The sequence below is a fragment of the Heteronotia binoei genome, chromosome 16 (genome assembly GCF_032191835.1).
Source record: "Heteronotia binoei isolate CCM8104 ecotype False Entrance Well chromosome 16, APGP_CSIRO_Hbin_v1, whole genome shotgun sequence".
Classification (NCBI taxonomy): domain Eukaryota; kingdom Metazoa; phylum Chordata; class Lepidosauria; order Squamata; family Gekkonidae; genus Heteronotia; species Heteronotia binoei.
In genome coordinates, this window is record NC_083238.1 from 8,787,728 (window position 1) to 8,809,393 (window position 21,666).

General features: G+C 51.3%; 1 protein-coding gene across 1 annotated transcript in view; it reads left to right on the forward strand.

Moving 5' to 3' along the window:
* The window catches only part of KYNU (kynureninase), a 202,514-nt gene that overhangs the window by 8,629 nt on the left and 172,219 nt on the right, over nt 1-21,666 (forward strand). Inside the window, exon 3 of the mRNA XM_060257263.1 lies at nt 14,641-14,761. Within this exon, the coding sequence (XP_060113246.1) occupies nt 14,641-14,761 (121 nt within the window). The remainder of the gene's footprint in view (nt 1-14,640; nt 14,762-21,666) is intronic.

The window sequence follows — 21,666 nt, forward strand, 5'->3', positions numbered from 1 at the left end:
CATGACCTCAGAAAAAGGGGAGGCTCTGCAATGACCATAAGGGCTGGACTTATGCGTTAGCCAATAGGCAGTTTATTGGGGGCACCTGATTGGCTACCCATCTCTGGCCAATGAGCAGGCCTGGCCCTGGTTACCTGATTGGACTTCCAGGTAACAATGGGTCAAAGGGGGAGGCTCCAGGATGACCATTAAGGGAAAGAATGGGAGAAATTATTGGGGTGGGGGATGATTAAAACTGTCAAGCTTATCTAAAAAGGTGACAATAGATGGCCAAATTGCTACCTAAGGTAACACCCGGTCTATACAAAGACACTTGGCTCTAGGTGAAGATGTTCTTCCTCTTCTTCATCCCTCTTCTGGCACCAGTCTTTGTCTTGGGTTCCGTTGGACAAAGGCTTAGGCAGTCTGACAGGATCCACACCTAAGATAAGCTTGATGGCTTTATGCATGGAAGACATCTGTTGAGTACGTGAGCCTCCCGCTTCGCTGTTATGGAGTCTGGCACTGCAGGAAGATAGCTGCTGGTGGTGTTAGCCTTCCAAGATGGAGTCTCTGGTGAAGGCTGGAAACTGCTTGCCTGGACAGTTCCTGGCAGCGCAACTTCTTTTGCTACAACGGCCGAGATGGGGATCGCACGGAGCGACTGGAAACCATCTGTTCTCCTGGTTAGCCCTCCTCAAGAGACATGGAGTGCTGCTGCAACGTTGTGGCTGTTAGTACTCATAAGTCCCTTCTAGTCTGGTAGACAAAACCCACGTTCTCTTGGCAGATGTGTGTGAGTTGAGTCTCCAGGCACCCTGGCACCCAAACGGGTGACTACGATGTTCTGGAATTAGGGGTATTTTTCTCACAATGTGGTTATGCTGGTGTTTGTCACAGTTGTCCCCAAGTTAACTTCAAATCAACAATAGGAATTTATTTATTTATTTAGTGGACTTATATCCCGCCCTTCTCACCGAAGTGTCTCAGGGCGGCTCACAGCATAATAATTCATACAATTTGATTTAAAACATTTACAAATACAATTAAAACCATAATTAATAAAACAAGATAAGATAAAACCAGCGGTCTATAGAAGCATTTTGTTCCATCCAGAGATGTTCTCATTATCAGTTAGGTGTTATAGGCCTGCCGGAAGAGGGCTGTCTTACAGGCCCAGCGGAACTGCCCTAGGTCCCGCAGGGCCCGCACCTCCTCCGGCAGCTGGTTCCACCAATAAGGTGCCGCTATTGAGAAGGCCCGATCCCTGGTGGATTTTAGACGGGCCTCCTTTGGCCCAGGGACTACCAGCAGGTTTTGTGAACCCGAGCGTAGTACTCTCTGGGGAACGTGTGGGGAGAGATGGTCCCTAAGGTAGACAGGTCCTAGGCCATATAGGGCTTTAAAGGTAATGACCAACACCTTGTACTGGACTCGGAATATTACTGGCAGCCAGTGCAGATCCCGGAGCCCCGGCCGAATGTGCTCCCATCTTGGGAGCCCTAGTAGCAGCCGGGCAGCAGCGTTCTGCACTAACTGCAGTTTCCGGGTCCGGCACAAGGGTAGCCCCATGTAGAGGGCATTACAGTAGTCCAACCTCGAGGTGACCGTAGCATGAATCACTGTTGCTAGGTTGTCGCATTCCAGGAAGGGGGCCAACTGCCTCGCCCGCCTAAGGTGAAAAAAAGCGGACTTGGCAGTGGCTGCTATCTGAGCCTCCATCGTCAGAGAAGGCTCCAATAGCACCCCCAGGCTCTTGACCCTGCCCGACGCTGTCAGCGGCGCGCCGTCAAAAACTGGCAGGGGGATTTCCCTTCCCGGGCCGCAGCGACCCAAGCAAAGGACCTCTGTCTTCGCCGGATTCAGCTTCAGCCCGCTCAGCCTAAGCCACCTAGCCACTGCCTGTAACGCCCGGTCCAGATTTTCTGGGGCGCAGGTGGGCCAGCCGTCCATAAGCAGATAGAGCTGGGTGTCATCAGCATATTGATGACAACCCAGCCCATACCTTCGGGCAATCTGGGCAAGGGGGCACATATAGATGTTGAATAACATCGGGGAAAGTACCGCCCCTTGAGGCACCCCGCAATCAAGCGTGTGTCTCTGGGACAGTTCCTCCCCAATCGCCACCCTTTGTCCCCGACCGTCAAGGAAAGAGGAAAGCCATTGCAAGGCCAGCCCCTGAATCCCTGCGTCGGCAAGGCAGCACGCCAGAAGCCGATGGTCGACCGTATCGAACGCTGCCGATAGGTCCAACAACATCAGCACCGCCGAGCCGCCTTGATCCAGATGCCGCTGAAGGTCATCCACCAGGGCGACCATCTTTTGTATGGCTTGACAAACAATATGCACATTTGCAATCTGCATTTGACTGATTCACCACATACAGTAGCTTTAATCTGAATGCTTTTTCAAGCAACCTAATTACTTTATGCCGGGCTTTTTTTGTAGCAAGAACCCCTTTCCATATTAGGCCACACACCCTTGATGTAGCCAATCTTCCTGGAGCTTACAGTAGGCCCTGTACTAAGAGCCCTGTAAGCTCTTGGAGGATTGGCTACATCAGGGATGTATGTGGCCTAACATGCAAAGGAGTTCCTGCTACAAAAAAAGCCCTGATTTTATGTGAAAGTTGGTGGTATCAAAATGCTTATTTTGGAGGAAGTTTTAAGACCACTCTACTGACTCTTTAAGTTGCCTGTTAAAAGATTATGGACAATGGAGATATTTTCTCCTAATCATAGCCTGAATATTTGTGCTGTTTTGCCTGCTAACTGCCTTGCAAATACATGTATAACAACATTAAAAAAATAAAGTCACTAATGTACTCAAGAGTTAGATAATGCAGTACTAGGCAACAGGTAGTTCTACCAAGGTCAGTGATTCTAAATATACAGATTTATTTACTTACTTTGACTATGCCCTACGTTTATCTACAAAGGTGATCCAGTGCATCTTACATTGTTCCCCTCTCCTCCATTGATCCTCATCACAATTAGAGGTGAGCATTCAGCATAAATCGAGCTGAAAAAATACCCAAGAATACCTTACCAGTATTTTTAAAGTATTCTTTAAGCTGAATACAGATCAGAGAATCTGATCAGCTACTGGTACAGCTGAGCGTGAGCTGCAAGAGGAGCCGGAATCAGCTAAGGCAGCACAGAGCTCCAGCTCCTATCAGCCCAGCTGATACTCTCTTGCTCTTCTGGTTGCAGGAGAGGATCAGCTGGGGTGTTGGGAGATGAGAGCTCTGCACCGGTTTTGAACCAGTTTTGGGATACAGATTTTTTTTGGAAATACCAAAAAAATGTTCTGGTCCAATAGACCCAAACAAAAAAAAAAACCCTGGTTTTTTTGCACACCTCTAATCACAATCCTGAAAGGTAGGCTAGGCTAAGAGCATGTGATTGGCACAAAGTTACCCAGTATTAAGCCTCCATGGCAGAACCTAGATTTGAACCTGAATCTCCCAGATCCTAGTGATACTTCTCTATGGAGGTGGAGGGAGGCAATTTATCAGATCTAGTAGAGAAACAGGGTAAAGGAAATACAATATACTGGAAGTCCATCTATGTTAGTACTTGCATGTAGAAAACCTGCTTGAGTATCCTTTTCAGAATCAAAATATTTGGCCTGTCATCATAGTATAGAATGAAAGCAATATGTATGCAGTCATTCAGCTCCCCACATGTGCAAACAGGTGTCTGCATGTGGATCTCCCATGAATCCTACCAAATTGTGCAGAAGTGAGTTGTGTGACTCCCTGTACTTTGTTCTTTGGGCTACATGGAAGTGGGAGAACAAATTCAGTTACTGCCTTTTTCCTGCGTATTCTAATGAGGCCATTCTCTCTGTAGACAGCAATATTGTCCAATGTTTTTAGCAAATCTCCGCCGGATATTAAGTGTAACGTTTTTTTCTTAATGCTACTAGCTTTTAATGGACACAGTCTAAATACACTGGTTATTTCAATCAGAGGTGGACTGGGAGGAAAAAAAAAAGTCCCTGGAATAGCATTTCCCCATAGCTCACCCTGACTCCCAAACAGAATGAGGAAAAGCTAGCAGGAAGTTAGGAGGTGCAGTGGTTACCATCCTTACCTGCTCAGCCAGCTCCATTCCAACATGATTAATCCTTGCTGGGCCAGGATGTGGCTTAGAAATATGATCATGGAACAATAAATAACTTACTGATCTCAAAATATAATGCTGGAATCTATTAAATTGTACAATATACAAATAATTCTACTCACCTGCAGGTATCAGCTAAATGCTCTTTTGAGACATAACCAACTTCAGAGAATGAGAGTCAGCATGGCATAAAGATTAGAGTGTTTACTAAGGCTGGAATTATTGAGCTTCAGTTCCCATCTCTGTCATGAAGCAAAATTGTTGACTTTGAACAAGTCACTGCCCAGCATATAGCAAGCTTCTGATGAAGTATAGTGGGGGGGGGGGAGAGGGGGAGGATCATGTTGAGATCCATGACAGCTTGAGTGATCTTGTTGGAAGTGGAATAAAGCAACATTATATACCGTCCCACTTCATATATTAGGGAGGACAAAATTAGACATGACAGCATCCACAGATCCAATCCATGGATGACAATGCCATTTTAAAGGGATTTCAAAATGCCATGGGGCCCACCAGGATCAGGCCCTACCAGCATTTTTAAACCCCTTTAAAATAGTTGTGGTAGGACTCATGGATGCCACCATGCTCTGGTATTGCTATTTTCACTCTTAGAATTGGCCAATCAACCCAATTTCAATTCAATTTAGTCTCTAAGAATGATTAAATCCTATTTGCTACTCACTTGACCAAGATTCACTTGACTAACTACTCACTTGACTTACTTTCTTTATAAGAAAGGGCCAATATAATGGACAAGTAAAAGTTCAAGCAACGATGTGAAGTTGGGCAAAGACACTAGGAAGCAGTTGATTAGCACAAATGAAATACTTGTGACCAGTGAATTGTGGTGCCTCCACCAGAGAGGAGAGATAGGAGTTGATTCAATGGAATTGAACAATCTACATAGATTGCAGTGGGTCTGCACTAAAAACTGTTATTAAAGTTGTTAAGAAAAAAAGCAATAAACAGCATTTTGTAAAGGAACAAAGTTCTGTCCCAAGATGAGGCTGTCAACAGTATAATCCAAAGAGTAGCAAAGGAACAATGCAGGACAGAAAGAAGGTAGAGTTTGTTTATGCTTCAGTACTCACCTGACATTTTTATGCTTAGTGAAGATCAGGCTAGAAGACTCCATTAGCTTTTAACTCATTACCTGTTCTAATGCTCATAGGAATTTAAGCAGTTCTACTAAATTCACCACCCTGGGACCTAAATAAAAGACATGAGACTATGTTATTGTTTTTCAAAATAACAAAGGTCTGTGAACAGAACTAATTTGGAAGTGTGAATAATATTTACACCTCTGTTACTGCTCGTTTTAAAAAAGGATGCTGATGAAAAACAGCCATACCGTCAGTAGGTAGATTAAACTGAAACTGCATTAGTGATTTAGTCTTTCAAAAAAAAAAAAAAGGCTTTAAGCTTTAATTAAGAAGTTATCTTAGCCATCTCTTACTTCTGGCAAGTACATTAGTGATTAGTTCAAAGTAGTATCACAAAATCCTCTTCTGAATAGTGTTGAGGTGGTTTAATCTGCTTTCCTACAGCCCTAAAATAAAATTGCCTCAGACAAATGTACACTCATTATGTCTTATTTATATAATGTTCTAAGTGTTTTATGTTAATTTTTATACTTCTGCTGAAGCCATCCACTTCTATATGCTAGACAGGCGGTATTGGCAGCTGATGCTTGCAAAACTGTTCTATCCATAACTGGAATGACATGCGTTATGACGTGTGGTGTAAAGTAGCAATGTGAAGAGAATTAAAGGTGATTTTTTAAATGTCTAATAATCTCTTTTGCTTTTTATCCCCTAAAGAGAACGACCTTGTCAAGTTTTCCTCTTTGCACATGATCTGCTTTCCATAAGTCATTATACTAGCATGTCCATTTTCAATGAATGCCACATGCTTCCAACTTTCACCATCTGCTTTGAAAAGAGCTGCTCATGTTTGGTACAATCCAGCAAAAAAGATAATCTAAAGTGTATTTATTATGTTTACAGTCCCAGCACCAAGGGGGATGGGGGGGGAGTGGCCACCCAAGGCAAAGAGTTCCTCAACACCCCAACTAAATAAACCCCGTTCACAGCTTCAGTTGAAATAACACATGTGCACACAGTTTTTCAGAAAACTGGAATAAAACTGGACACAACTTTGTTGGTTACAGCTGTAGTATGCTTGGGGTACTGCATGGGGTACTGGATCATCAACTGATCCCCTGCCAGTTGATTATCCACTGGACAACTTGAGATGACAGGTCTCTAGATTCCACAAGTCCAGATGCCCTGAGATGGTTTCCCCTGCCACCTGAACATGAAGGTGAACACTGGCTGTGCCCCTGGGCTAGGTATACCACTGGACCTGTAACGTACTCGAAGCGGAGACGAGAGTAGGGCAACATGGTTTATTAGGAGCACGTTGCAAGAGAGAGAGCACGCGGGCCGGGTCCCGCTTATATACAATCCCGGGTACTGCCTACTGGGTTGGTCGGGCCAATCCAGCCCCTTTAAACTTCCCGCCACAGCTGTGGATAGGCGGGGACAGGCTCCCGGCGCTGGGGCTCCTGGGACTGCCCAGTTGCCCCCCCCCCGTCGGGTCGCATGACATTTCTTGATACACTACACCCCTCCCCCCCTGGTTAATGTACAAAGTCCTGTAAGTATGCGGGGGGCCGGCGCTCCCGAGTGGACCGTCGGGGGGGTCCCGGTGTCGGCGGCGCGGCCGCCGAGGATGGTGCCTCGGTAGGTCCTGGGGTGGACGGGGGCGGCCCGTCCGGTTCAGCGGATCCCTCGGGCTCAGTCGGTTCCGGTCCCTCCGGCGCCCGCATCACGGATGTTGGGATCGCGTCCTCTAGGCGGTCACCGTTAGGCTCCTCGCTGGATATAGCCTCGTCCGTGTCTGTGGGGGCCTCCAGAAGGGTGCGGCGCCTCAACTGGTCAATGTGCCGCCGTAGTACCTGGCCCCCCTCCGTTGATATGTCGTAGTGGCGGGACCCGGTTACCCTCAGTACCCGCCCCGCCACCCAATCGGGGCCCCTAGCATAGTTTCTGGCGAAAACTGGGTCGCCCGCGAAGAAGCCCCGGGCGGCGTCTCGGACTTCGGGGCTCCCGCGGGTGTCTGAAGCTCGGTCGGGATGCAGCCGGTCCAGCCGGGTTATGAGTTTGCGTCCCATGAGGAGCTCAGCCGGGCTGACTCCTGTGACCGGGTTAGGGGTGATCCGATTATCGAAGAGGAACGCGGCCAGCCTGTGGTCCCAGTTCCCCTGTACAATCCGGCCGAGGGCCTCCTTTGTTGTGCGGACCATCCGCTCCGCCTGGCCGTTGGTGGCCGGATGGAAGGGAGCCGACCTTATGTGCCTGATCAGATATCTTTGCAGGAACGCCTGGAAGTCGGCTGAGGTGAAGGCGGCCCCGTTATCAGAGACTATGGTGTCCGGGATGCCATGTGTGCATAGGACCCTGCGCAGAGCTCTGATCGCGGCTGTGGACGAGGTGGACCCTACGGGGATGACCTCCAGCCATTTGGTGTAGGAGTCCACCATTATGATGAAGGTCTGCCCCTGGAATGGGCCCGCAAAGTCGATATGGAGCCTCGACCATGGTTTCCGGGTGGACTCCCACCTAGTGACGGGGGCGCTGGGCGGCTCGGGCCGTGATTCCTGGCAGGTCTGGCACCCGCGGACCCAGCCCTCGATCTCCCCGTCCATTCCCGGCCACCAGACGTAGCTCCTGGCCAGAGCCTTCATCCGCACTATGCCGGGATGAGTCTCGTGTAGGGATTCTAGAACACGCTTTTGGAGCGGGGGTGGAATCACTACCCTACTGCCCCAAAGTATGCAGCCCTTGTGTGCGGCTAATTCCTCCCTCCTCGCCTTGTAAGGCTTGAATTCTTCCCCCATGTTTCCCTCTGGCCACCCCCTCACCACCCAGTCGAGCACCCGTGCCAGTGTCCTGTGTTTCTGGGTGGCCTTGGCCACCTCCGCTGCGTGGAGGGGCGGCTCTGGGAGGCTCTCTATCATCATGACCTGGTGTGCGGGTGCGGGGTCCGGACCCGTCTCCGGCAGCGGCAAACGGCTAAGCGCATCCGCGTGTCCCATAGCCTTGCCGGCCCTATGAACCAGTGTGTACGTGTATGAGTTGAGGAATTGGTTCCACCTCAACACGCGCTGTGAGAGTATTTGGGGGGTTTGTCGGTCTGGGGCCAGTAGACCTAAGAGGGGCTTGTGGTCCGTGGCAATGGTGAACCTTCTCCCATATAGATACTCATGGAACTTCCGGACCCCTGCCACGATTGCCAGGGCCTCTTTATCTATTTGCGCGTAGTTGCGCTCGGCTGAAGTGAGTGTGCGGGAGTAATATGCGACCGGTACCTCCCTCCCGTCCGGAAGCTGGTGCCCCAGGACTGCTCCCACCCCATACGGCGACGCATCGCAGGCCAGGATGACGGGGAGTGCCTCGTCAAAATGGTGGAGCACCGCATTGGACACCAGGACGTCCTTGACCGCCTGAAACGCCGCGGCCTGTCGCTTGCCCCAAACCCAAGGGGCTTTTTTGTCCAGCAGCCGGTGAAGGGGTTCCGCCAAGGCTGCCTTGTGGGGGAGGAAGGAGTGGTAAAAGTTGAGCACCCCCAAGAAGCTTTGGAGCTCCGCTTTACAAGTGGGAGCCGGAGCTTGCACTATGGCTCGGGTCTTTTCTTCCGTGGGGTGGATGCCTGCTGCGTCGACGGCGAACCCCAGAAACTCCACCCGTGGAACCCCCAGCAAGCATTTCTCTCTCTTGACCTTGAGCCCCGCTGCCTGGAACCGGCGGAGCACCTCTCGAAGGCGGTTGCCGAATTCATCGGGGTCCGGGGCGGCGACTAAAACGTCGTCGAAAAACGGCTGGACTCCTGGGATCCCTTTAAGGAGAGCGTCCATTAGGCTCTGGAAAATCCCCGGAGCGACGCTAACCCCGAACTGAAGTCTCTTTACCCGGAAAGCCCCCCTGTGGGTCACGATCGTTTGGGCCTCCGCCGTCTTATTGTCTACTGGGAGCTGCTGGTAGGCCTGGGCCAGGTCTAGCTTCCCAAATATCCTAGCCCCCGCTAGGGTGGCCAGGACATGGCTCACCACTGGCACTGGGTAGGGGTTGTCCTGTAGTGCCTTGTTTATGGTGCATTTATAATCGGCACAGATCCGCACCTCCCCGTTCGGCTTGATGGGGGTAACTATGGGGGTTTCCCAGGTGGCGTAGTCCACCGGCTCGAGGACGCCTTGTGCCGTGAGGCGGTCTAACTCTGCCTCAATCTTAGGTTTCAAGGCGAATGGAACCCTCCTGGCCTTGAGCCGAATCGGTCTGACCGCGGGATCTAGGGGCAAGGAGATGGGCGGCCCCCGGTAGCTCCCTAGGGACCCATCGAATACCTCGGGGAATTCCTTGCAAATCTCCCCGAACCCCCGGGGCGTGATGGTCTGGCCCACCCCCTCCACTCGGATTCCCAAGGGTTTGAACCAGGCCAGACCTAGCAGGGTGGCCAGCTGGCGCTTAACCACCAGGATGTCCAGCGGGCCGTGGAAGGACCCCCGCTCGACTTGTACCCGTGCCCACCCCGCAATTTGCACCGGGTTCTTCTGGAAGTCCCGGAGTATGAAGTCTGCCGGCCGAAGTTGCAGCCGCTGGCGGGGACACAGTTCTCTTAGGGTTTCTTCCGCAATAAGGGAAATGGAGGACCCTGAGTCCACCTCCATTTGGCAGGGGTTCCCCTCTATAAGGACCGCCACTTTGATTTTATCGGGGGAATCGTGGGGCAAGTTCAGTACCTGTAGGGACGTGGAGTCTACCGCGTGGGACTCCGCGGACTCGTGGTACGTGGTCGGCTTCCTGCGGTTGGGCTTGGCTCGGCAAGCCCTGGCAATGTGGCCGGTCTTTCCGCAGCTCCTGCAGTCCCAGGTCCGGTATTGGCAGTCTCTCCGCTCGTGGGGGCCGCCGCAGCTGGCGCACTTGGTGGCCGGGGCTCTCTCCGACGCTGGTGGTCGGTCGGTCGCTCGGGGGCGTTGGGTCGCTCTGTTGGGTGGCCCGGCTGGGCGGTGTAGCTGATGGGCTTCCTCCTCCTCGGGGCCATCGTGGTCCAGCTCTCCGTGGTGGGCAGCCTCCATCTTGGCCCGGGGAAACGTTCGTGCGGTTCGTTCCCATGCCACCGCTTCGCTGAAGGCGGCCTGGAGAGTGAGCTCTTCTTTGGCGAAGAGCTTCTGCTGGAGCCTCTCGTCGCGGAGGCCCCACGTGAATCTGTCCGCCAGGGCTTCCTCCAGTTGGGGAAGGTTGCAGTTCCCGGCGAGTTTGCGGAGGGCCGCCAGGTAGTCCGCGGCGGACTCGCCCGCGATCTGGTCCCGTTTGTGGAACAGGAACCTGCGAGCCACCCGCGAAGTCTGTGGTGAGAAGTGTCCCGTGAGGAGTCGGATGATCTCGTCGTAGGATTTCTCTGTCAGACGGGCGGGTGCCGAGAGACCCTTGGCGATCTCAAACGTGGCAGGCCCGCAGACGCTCATGAGAACGTCCCTCTTTGCTCCGGCGTCAGTGATCTTGTTGGCCCGGAGGTAGAACTCGACCCGCTCCGCGTAGGACTCCCATCCCTCTGGGTTGGTCGGGTCGAAGGGCTCGAGGTAGCCGGTGATCCCGCCTTGGTTGGCCATGATGGCGGCGGCGGTCGCTTGTTGCCCAGATCTCCGTCGTAGCCGCTGAGGCTAGTATCCCATCCTCGTCGCCAGTGTAACGTACTCGAAGCGGAGACGAGAGTAGGGCAACATGGTTTATTAGGAGCACGTTGCAAGAGAGAGAGCACGCGGGCCGGGTCCCGCTTATATACAATCCCGGGTACTGCCTACTGGGTTGGTCGGGCCAATCCAGCCCCTTTAAACTTCCCGCCACAGCTGTGGATAGGCGGGGACAGGCTCCCGGCGCTGGGGCTCCTGGGACTGCCCAGTTGCCCCCCCCCGTCGGGTCGCATGACATTTCTTGATACACTACAGGACCCTCATGCCAAAATCTCTTAATGGGATTCCCACACTCATGAAAATAGGCATGCAGGTTGGCTTTCCTGAAAATGGATTTGGCCTCCTGCCGTGACAAGTTGTGTCAAGGAAGAAAATCAAGTTAAAATCCCATGCAAACTCCATTGAACTTCACCTAAATAAAGGGGTCAGGAAGGTGGGCCAAGTTGTCCAATGCTGAACATGGTGAGCAGGGGCAGCAAGGTTCCCTAAATAGCAACCAAGATGCCCCCACCCCCAGGACACTTAGGACCCACTGATAGGCCTGCCCCCCCCCCCATCCATCCAGCCTGCCACCAATGCCCTTGCTCTCCCCCTCCCCAAGGTGCCACAAACAGCACCCCAGGTGAATCTGAGCTGTGGCTTCTTAGGGAAGATTAATTGCCATATTATAGGTATACCACAGCAGAAAATGCACAGCTTCTTCGCTGTTTTGCTGTTGTTGATGTTAAACTTTGTATTAAATTAGGTGGTTTTCCACCAAAGAATGAAGACAGATTAGTTGACTGTTGATTGGGAAAAATAGACCAATCTTGCCAGATTTCAGAAGCTAAGCAGGGTTGGTCCTGGTCAATCACTTCAATGGGAACTACCAAAGGAGTCCTGGGGTCATGATGCCTAGGCAGGCATGGCAAAAAACTTCTGAAAGACTCTTGCCTTGAAAATCCATAAGTTAACTGTAACTTGATGGCACTTTCTACCACAACCACCAAGTTACAATGCAAGAAGAATCCTGATGGATCAAACCAGTGGTCCATCTCGTCCAACAATGCATTTCACATAGCCACCAACTAGTTTTCATGGAGGTCCAACAAACAGGATATAGAAGCTAACGCCTTTTCCTGATGTTACCTCTAGCACTGTATTCAGAGGCTTGGTGCCTCTGAATAGGGCAGTACTCAGGCAGCCCAATACAGACGTACGTGGCGGCTGGCCGCTTGGGCATGGGTGGATCTATGGTGCTGCTCGTCGGCTTCCAAAGGGGAGACGTTACGCCACGCTTGGAGGGGGAAGAGCGACCCGATGAGCGAGAGAGAACCTGTCACCATGGTGATTCCGCCAAGGCACACGCCATTGGCCCGCTGCCAAGGCAGGGGTGGGGGAGGCGCAGGCTCGCACGAGACCACGGGATTGGCCAGCTCGTTGCACGTGACTGGGTGAGGCGGCGGAAAGCCTGCGCTTGAGAGGCCGTCAATCCCCCCACTCCCTCCCACTGTCAGAGACTCTGCCAATGGCAGGCAGGCGGGCGGAGGCATGCGTGGACAAGCAGGAAGTGCCAAGTGCAGCAGTTCGCTGTCCTAGACAGCAGCTGGAATGTGTTTCTGGGAGCGGCCAGACCAAGTCCGAAAGACACCCCCTGGAGCCCCACCCTGGTGTTGCCCTGCTGCTGCCCCCTGCTATGTGCAAGAAACACCTCCCCTGGGGGCCACAGAACTCAGAGTGCAAGCCTCTGGGCATGCATCCACTTCAGCACCCCCCCCCCAAGTGCCCAGTGCATAACAGCCCTTTGCGGTCGGGTAGACCATCAGCCTAGGCAGGCTGAGGGGCGGCACCCCCCCTCCCCTGTCCAGCCACGCAGCGGGCAGCGAGGTGGCTCATAGTCCATTCCCCGCCAAGAACCAAGTCTGCCCACTCTCCCAGGCATTCCCTTGGAGAGGCCACTGACAGGAGGGGGGTTGCTCTGGGAATGTGCAGCAGATGCCAAGCAGGAAAGACAACAGAGGGCATAGCTCAGACTTGATTTTTCCAGAACAGAGTGCAACAGTGTCCTTGGAGTGCACAGGGCAGTCTCACATCCCTGGAGTGCACAGGGCGGGGCTCCATTCCAAGCAGCAGGCAGAAGCAGCTGAGGGAGTGGGGTGGAGCGACACACGTGGAAGCCTCTGTGTTGGAGTCCCCCCTGCAAAATGGAGACAGAGATCAAGAGCACCTGCAGGGGTGGCAGTTGGAAGAGCAGGCTGCATTTCAGCCGGGTGCTCTTTTAAAGGGACAGTCTCTGACCCACCTCCCCACATCGGGGCAGCTGCCAACCCCCCCCCCCACCCTGTGTGCCCTTCCAGGGGTTGGGAGTGCGGCAGAGGGTAGACCAAGGGAAGGGAGCAGGCAGCAGCACAGGGAAGTGGGCTCAGCAAATGCCCCCTACTGGAGCCCACTGCCAGGTTCAAGTGCCAGAGACGCTCGCACACCGAGCGGTTGACAGCGAGGGAAGGGGGAGGATGGGGGGGGACAGTGGAACTTACCCAGCCATGGGTGACGGTCCTCATATGTAGAGCCTCCAGGAGCCCAGAACCTGTGGGGACCTGGAAACAAGAGCAGTTACCTTCGCAAGTCAAAGATACTGTCAAGCAACCACCCGGTGCAAAACCCGTCACCAGCGTGCCTGCCAGTCCCTCACTCTAAGCCTGTATGGCCGGGAGTTCGCCAGCAGAACTTCCCGCCACGTGAACCTGTACCTAACAACTGAGTTGTGCGAGGCAGAGCAAAAGTATTTCTAGGAGGGGGGGTGCGATTGGGTGCCAGGGAGGGGTTTCGCCAGGCCAAGGCACAAGGGGATTGGTGAGGCAATCATGCCACTCCCTAAGGGGCTTGCAAGCTTCCACAATGATGGAGGCGACCTTTGTTTTTGGTTTCAACGAGTGCCTATGGGACACGCCGCTATTTTTGCAGGCGTAATGTTGCGCCTCTCAGGGGTGCGTGTCGTGGGCCAAACTGCTCAGGAAGCCACCTAAGCCTGGTTGCACCTCCAACTCCATCCCCTCCTCCACCTGAACGCCGCGCTCTGCCTCACTTCAGCCCACGCTCGGGCACAGCCCTCAGGCGCAGCTGCCTTCAGGTGGAAAGGCGCTCGGGCAGCCCCCCATCCACGTAACTCCCCTCCACTGTGGCAGCGCTGGTCGTACATCGGCGCAAACCCTTCCTGCACCCACGTAGCGGCTCGTCTGCTCCCAAAAGATTTTCCGCTCTCCCCCACCCCGGATTGTGCTGTTAATCACCTGGGCTAGTAGTTATTGATGGATTTTTTTTCATGCATCTATTGTTTAATTTGTATCTCCTTTTTTAAATTATTTGAGCTGCTTTAACTTCTGGAAAAGCAGGATGTAAATAATATTAATACAATATTGTCATGCATGGGATACATATGCTAGAAGCCATGCATTAAAAGCCTGAGGCCTGTCTTTTAAGATTTTCCAAGGGCTGCTTTCACATAGTTCATGTATTTCTCAAACAAGTTCAGCATGGAACTATATCACATTATATTCTATTCTGATTTTATTTAGTAAATATATGACATATGGCAATTAAGAGAACTGTATGTGTCAAACAAGACTGTTGCCTTTTAATCTGTGTACTGAAGGGTTATTTCAGGAATACTTATGAAACCATGCATTTAATTAATCAACTACAAACTTCAGTTACAAGTGAATATTTTATTTTTCATGTGCTATTTTGTGTGAGCAAGGACAGTAAAAGTTGCAATGTTTAATTTTTTCCCCCTCCCCTCAGCTAATTCAGCTTTAGTGAATGAGGATGAAAACTGCATCTACTTTGCTGGTAATTCTCTTGGACTTCAGCCAAAGAAAATTAAAACATACTTGGATGAAGAACTTGACAAATGGGCTAAAATGTGAGTAGATTCTAATGATACTGCAGAAATCTTATTTTTTCCTGAGAAGGGCAAAAAAACAAATATGTTTTTGTGGATATAATCCTGGTAAGAACAATATTTTGTTAAAATATTTTGTGAATACTCAGTGTTATCCTAGCAAAATTATGACTTCTTTAAAGGACCTCTAAAGGAAACTAATGACTTCTTTAAAGGACATGGACTGAAAAAAATGAGAGAGGAATGGCGGCAATAATCTTTGTCCATCTCCTATTTGCTCAGATAGGAAGAGGATCTGGCTCACAGCGAGTCAGTCTTTTGTAATTATGATTTTCAAGTCTTAACTCCATGTGGTTGTGGGACTTATATATGGAAGTTGCTGCATGCGTATGTGACTCAGTTTTGCACCATTGCATTTTTTAAGCCTAGTCCACCTGTCTGTTCTCTAGCTCACTCAGTTTCCTTTCAAAATAACAAATCCATTTAAATACTGTGCTGCTTTTTCAGCACTATTCTGCTGTCCTTTCACTAGGTTATTTTAAAGCTGAAGCAATAGCAGATAATGCCACTTTATATCATCGGGTTTTGAGTCTATGTGCAGATTTCCATAGCCTGAAATTTGTAACTCTCATGTCAAGGCATTTTCTTTTTTGTTATATAACCCCCTTTTCTCCAACTTCAAAGCAGCATATACTTTTAAAGAGTCTCTTATCTGTTAGCTTACAGTCTCAGAACCTTCTTAAATGGGATCTCTCCAGGCTACTTTCAAAATGTGTCCCTAGTAGTTACAAATCTCACCAAAGCCCTTGGTTCAATTTTCATTTTCTACATAAAAGTTCAAAGCTGAGCTTCAGCCTTAAAAAATGCTTTCCAAATTTAGTTTTTAATTTTGACGCCCCAGATGCTCACAGTTCAATTCTCCTTTATACCCTGTGTCTCCCTAGGAACTAATGGAGTGCCAGCAGTCATTCCCCCTCCACTGCTTTCTGATTACCCTGAAGTGGGGGAAGGGCTTCCGAATTGGGGGATTCCCTGTCCCCATGTGGGAGGGCAACCCAAATGGAACTTCATTCATGGAACAGATTTCTCTGTGTATTTTGCAGTGTCTTGTGCCACATGAAAAAAACCGACTAAAGGCTCACAAGTGTGTTGCTCCCCTGGAATCTAAATCAATTTAAATTATTTATTTTGGATCAAATCTACAGTGCAGACTTAAGCAACAATACTTCACTCTAAGCCTACTGAAATCAATAATGCCTAGACTAGGTGTAACTTGGTATAAGAGTGTACTTTGTATTATTGAGAAACACACTTGGGGCAAGTAACATGTGTCCAACACAATTTTTAACACAATTTGGTGTGGAGAGCCAGTTTAGTGTTGGAGAGCCGGTTTGGTGTAGTGGTTAAGTGTGCGGACTCTTATCTGGAGAACCGGGTTTGATTCCCCACTCCTCCACTTGCACCTGCTAGCATGGCCTTGGGTCAGCCATAGCTCTGGCAGAGGTTGTCCTTGAAAGGGCAGCTGCTGTGAGAGCCCTCTCCAGCCCCACCCACCTCACAGGGTGTCTGTTGTGGGGGAGGAAGGTAAAGGAGATTGTGAGCCACTCTGAGACTCTTCGGAGTGGAGGGCGGGATATAAATCCAATATCTTCTTCTTCATCATCTTCTTCTTAATGGCACGTTTCACATTGACTTGGTAAGTGAAAGGGTAGAAAAGGATGGATAAACGCACATCTTGACCTGACTTTCTAGACATTCTATTCTTATACCAGATAAGGACAGTCTGCCTTCCAAAATAAATGACAGTGAATGTGAAAAAACTGTCATTCCCTGTTCTTTGTTTAAATTAGGACAGACACACTTAATAAAAGTAGCAGGGTGCTTTTTACCTCTCTGTGAGGGAAGGAAAGAGAAATCTGAACTTTGGGTAGCCCTTCTCTCTGTGCTCTTCATTTAGCACAGCTCTGCAGTTTCCCCAGTCATTTAAAAATTGCAATCCTGTCCATTTTTGTATGATTATTGTACTAGATCAAGGAAATGGCTGACTTCATTCAAGAGGTTAAAGTTAAATAGCTCTCTTCTCAAGTCAAACAAGAACAGGAGAGGTAATATTTCAGCTCCTATAACGCCTTTTTAGCGATCCATTTTTCCATGCATGTGTTTGTATTGCAGATAATGAATGGGTTTTAGAGGGCAGATCAACAGCCATTTTACAATGTGGTGGAAGTAGTTTCAGCACATTTGTTTTCAGAGCAAGGAATGCACATTCAAACCATACTCTGATTGTATTACCATCAGCCTTATTTTCATCCATAAAAAGTATACAAAAAAAAAGTTATGGGTACTGTGCTTTGTATGCAAAAGGACAGAAGTAATCTATCCACAAGGTTTGTGTGCATAGGAAAATCATGTAAACATAAGGAAGAGTTCCAAAAAGGCTACTTGCTAAAAATATAAACTTATACCAAAACAAGTCATCAGAAGCACAACATATGCTGTTATTTCAGAGATACCTGAAGAAAAAGAAAATGTCAAAATAAGGCCAAACTAAAATAGAGCAGTCAAAGAGGATCATTTTATATTTAGCATCAGCACACAAAATCCAGGACAAATACAAGAAGTAGAAAGTTGAAGAACTATCATCAATACTTTGAGAGACTTATACTACTTTTAGTTTAAAGCCCTCCTTGCTAACTTAATAAGGAGGGCTTTAAACTAAATTGCATGGGGGAGTAAGACAATAATTCAAAGCCTAATGGGTTGCCAATAACTGGAGATAAGAATGCTAAAGTTTTGCAGGAAGTGGCACATATGCTACAGGTACGTAAGGAAACAAAAACCTCAAAGTGCATAAAACATGGATTCCAATGTCTCTACACTAATGCGCCAAGTATGGCAAACAAGCAGGAGGAACCGTAAGTCCTAACGCAGGAAAGGGACTATAACCTAATAGGTATTACTGAAACTTGGTGGGATGACACTCACAATTGGAATATTAGGATTTGGGGGTACAATTTCTTTAAAAGAAAAAGACAAATAAAGAAGGACAGAGGCATAGCATCATATGTGAAGGAGGTATATACTTTGCAATCTGAGCATGGCAGTTCAGTTGAGAGTCTCTGGGTAAAAATAAAGGGAGTAAGAAATAACAGTGATATTATGGTGGGGGTCTACTATAGGCCACCAAGCCAGGCAGAGAACATAGATGAGATACTCCTACAACAGACTGCAAAGCTCTCAAAGAGAAGGGACACAGTGGTCAAAGGAGATTTCAATTACCCAGACATGTTTTGGAATTCCAGTTCTGCTAAAAATGAAAGGTGAAATAAATTCCTGACTTGTCTTGCTGAGAACTTCATTTTTCAGAAAGTGGAGAGGGAAACAAGGAGATCTCCTATCTTGAACTTGATTCTCACCAACAGGGAAGAACTGATTGATGAGCTGGAAGCAGTTGGCATCCTGGGTAGTAATTATCATTGTTATTGAAAATGTTGGAGGTCTCCTCTTTTTATGGGGAAATTAGCAGAGGTAGACCTGGTAGCCCCGTGGTGCAGAGTGGTAAAGCTGCAGTACTGCAATTCGAGCTCTCTGCTCATGACCTGAGTTCAATCCCAGCGGAAGCTGGGTTCTGGTAGCCAGTTCAAGGTTGACTCAGCCTTCCATCCTTCCAAGGTCGATAAAATTAATACCCAGCTTGCTGGGGGAAAAGTGTAGATGACTGGGGAAGGCAATGGCAAACCACCCAGCAAAAAGTCTGCCGTGAAATGTCGTGATGCAACAACACCCCAGAGTCAGAAACGACAGGGGACTACCTTTACCTTTTTTTTTTTTTTTAAGACCTGGTAGAGTGTTTTAAAGCAAGGATCTTTTCTCCAATAATAATAATACAGAGGTCTGGTTTTTAGACAGAAAAACTCCAGAAATACATGTTTTATAATGTTTACTGGAAATATGTCAATGGGTACAATCACACACAGAGAGAAATATGATACAAGCAATCAAGAGACTAGGAAAAACAGAGGTGATTGATAGGGATTTTTAGGGATCATTGAAGAGGTGATACTACCTGGTCCAGAAGTGCAGATGTCTGTTCAGCAGGAAAATGGAGAGAAGGGCATGCACAACCAGCGTGACACACCCAATAGGCCCAATTACAAAGAGTAATGGGGTACAGACTAGGGGTGTGCATTCGGTTCGGCTGAACCGAATCAACCGCCGAATCACCCCTGATTCGGCTTTATACGGAATCACATACAGCCGATTCCAATTGGGGCCCATTATGCGGGAGCCGAGTAAAGCTCCCCGTATATTTCCGTATAAATATTCGTAAGTATACGGCTGTCAATACAAAAGGCGGGAAAGTAGCTTCTGCAGCCTCAGGGGAGCTGTTTGTCTCCTTTCCCGCCTCTCCCATAGCCTCCCTGAGATCAGGGAGGGGGGGAAGGGGGAAGAGGAGCCCCAGCAGCCAATCCAAAGCATGCATTTGCAAAATGCATTGCAAATGCATGCTTTGAAGGGCTTTTGCGTAGCTGATCCTCCAGCCATCAGCAACAATGTTGTTCTTTTGTATGTGTGTGAGAGAGATTGTTCTGTTCTGGCCCTTTGGCTTCAGGCAGCTGCTGCTGCTCAGCCTTACCAGACTTGCTTGGCGTAAGAGAACACGTCTAAAAGGTAAGACATTCTTGGATTTCTTGTTTTTATTTTAGTTGTAAAAGGACTTTTTAAGACTCAGAGTCCCTTTACTTGTCCAGATTTGGGTGGTGGGTACTAGCTTATTTGGGGTTAGGGGGTTCTGCTGGGGTGGGTTTTTTTTTTTTTTTGCCAATTTGCCCATATCTTAATTTAGTGAGAGGACTTTTAAAAGTGCAGTGTCCTTTTACTTCTCCTGATTTGGGTGGCTTGGATTTCTTGGGGTTAGTGTGAAGGGGGTTTTTTTTTGGGGGGGAGGGGTTGGCAAAGTTCCTGTATTGTTAAAAGTTAAGTTTTTTACTGTTTTAAAAGGTTTCTGTGTTTGATTTGTTGCTGCTTGTTGTGCTTGGCCAGCTCTCCCCATGTTGTTTGGGGCAAAGCTGGAGAGCTGTAGGGTGGCCAGACCGTCCCGGTCTCCCGGGACATTCCCGGATCTGGCCACACAATCCCGGATCCCGGGCTGCCTATACCGGGACCATTAAAGGTCCCGGTTTAGGCAGCCCAGGAGCCGGTGGGCCGCGGGCGCGGGCGGGGAAGGCGGGGAGTGAGGGAGGGAGCGTCCCTGCGCCTGTGCAGGGCCCCTGCGCACGTGCAGGGACGCTCCCACCCTCACTCCCCGCCTTCCCCGCCCGCGCGCGGGGCCCGGCGGCAGTGGTGGAGGCCTCTCCGTGGCCTCCGCTGGTCGCTGGAAGCCCTCCAGAGACTCTGGAGGGCCTCCAGCGACCAGCGGAGGCCGCGGAGAGGCCGCGGGGCACCCGGCGCTGGTCCCGGAAGGCCTTCCAGAGCCTCTGGAAGGCCTTCCGGGACCAGCGCCGGCCAGCGAAGGCTTCCCCGCGGCCTCCGCTGGTCCCTGGAGGCCCTCCAGAGTCTCTGGAGGGCCTCCAGGGACCAGCGGAGGCCGCGGGGGAAGCCGCGGGGCACCCGGCGCTGGTCCCGGAAGGCCTTCCAGAGCCTCTGGAAGGCCTTCCGGGACCAGCGCCGGCCAGCGAAGGCTTCCCCGCGGCCTCCGCTGGTCCCTGGAGGCCCTCCAGAGTCTCTAGAGGGCCTCCAGGGACCAGCGGAGGCCGCGGGGAAGCCGCGGGGCACCCGGCGCTGGTCCCGGAAGGCCTTCCAGAGGCTCTGGAAGGCCTTCGGGGACCAGCGCCGGCCAGCGAAGGCTTCCCCGCGGCCTCCGCTGGTCCCTGGAGGCCCTCCAGAGTCTCTGGAGGGCCTCCAGGGACCAGCGGAGGCCGCGGGGAAGCCGCGGGGCACCCGGCGCTGGTCCCGGAAGGCCTTCCAGAGCCTCTGGAAGGCCTTCCGGGACCAGCGCCGGCCAGCGAAGGCTTCCCCGCGGCCTCCGCTGGTCCCTGGAGGCCCTCCAGAGTCTCTGGAGGGCCTCCAGGGACCAGCGGAGGCCGCGGGGAAGCCGCGGGGCACCCGGCGCTGGTCCCGGAAGGCCTTCCAGAGGCTCTGGAAGGCCTTCCGGGACCAGCGCCGGCCAGCGAAGGCTTCCCCGCGGCCTCCGCTGGTCCCTGGAGGCCCTCCAGAGTCTCTGGAGGGCCTCCAGGGACCAGCGGAGGCCGCGGGGAGGCGGCGGGGCACCCGGCGCTGGTCCCGGAAGGCCTTCCAGAGCCTCTGGAAGGCCTTCCGGGACCAGCGCCGGCCAGCGAAGGCTTCCCCGCGGCCTCCGCTGGTCCCTGGAGGCCCTCCAGAGTCTCTGGAGTGCCTCCAGGGACCAGCGGAGGCCGCGGGGAAGCCGCGGGGCACCCGGCGCTGGTCCCGGAAGGCCTTCCAGAGCCTCTGGAAGGCCTTCGGGGACCAGCGCCGGCCAGCGAAGGCTTCCCCGCGGCCTCCGCTGGTCCCTGGAGGCCCTCCAGAGTCTCTGGAGGGCCTCCAGGGACCAGCGGAGGCCGCGGGGAAGCCGCGGAGCAGCCGGCGCTGGTCCCTGGAGGCCTCCAGAGGCCAGCGCCGGTATCGGAGAGGCCCGGCGCTGGTCCCTGGAGGCCTCCAGTGGCCAGCCCCGGCAGCTCCCTCCCTCCTTCGCCGCGAGGCCGCCGCCGGAGGACTCCCCGCCGCCGCCGCCGCTGGATCCGCCGCCCTGGATTAAGGTAAGGGGGCCGAAAGCGGGGGGGGGCGGGGGGCGGCCTTCCTTTCTTCCCTCCCTCCTCCCTTCCTTCCTTCCTTTCTTCCTTTCTTCCTTCCTTCCTTCCTTCCTTCCTTCCTTCCTTCCTTCCTTCCTTCCTTCCTTCCTTCCTTCC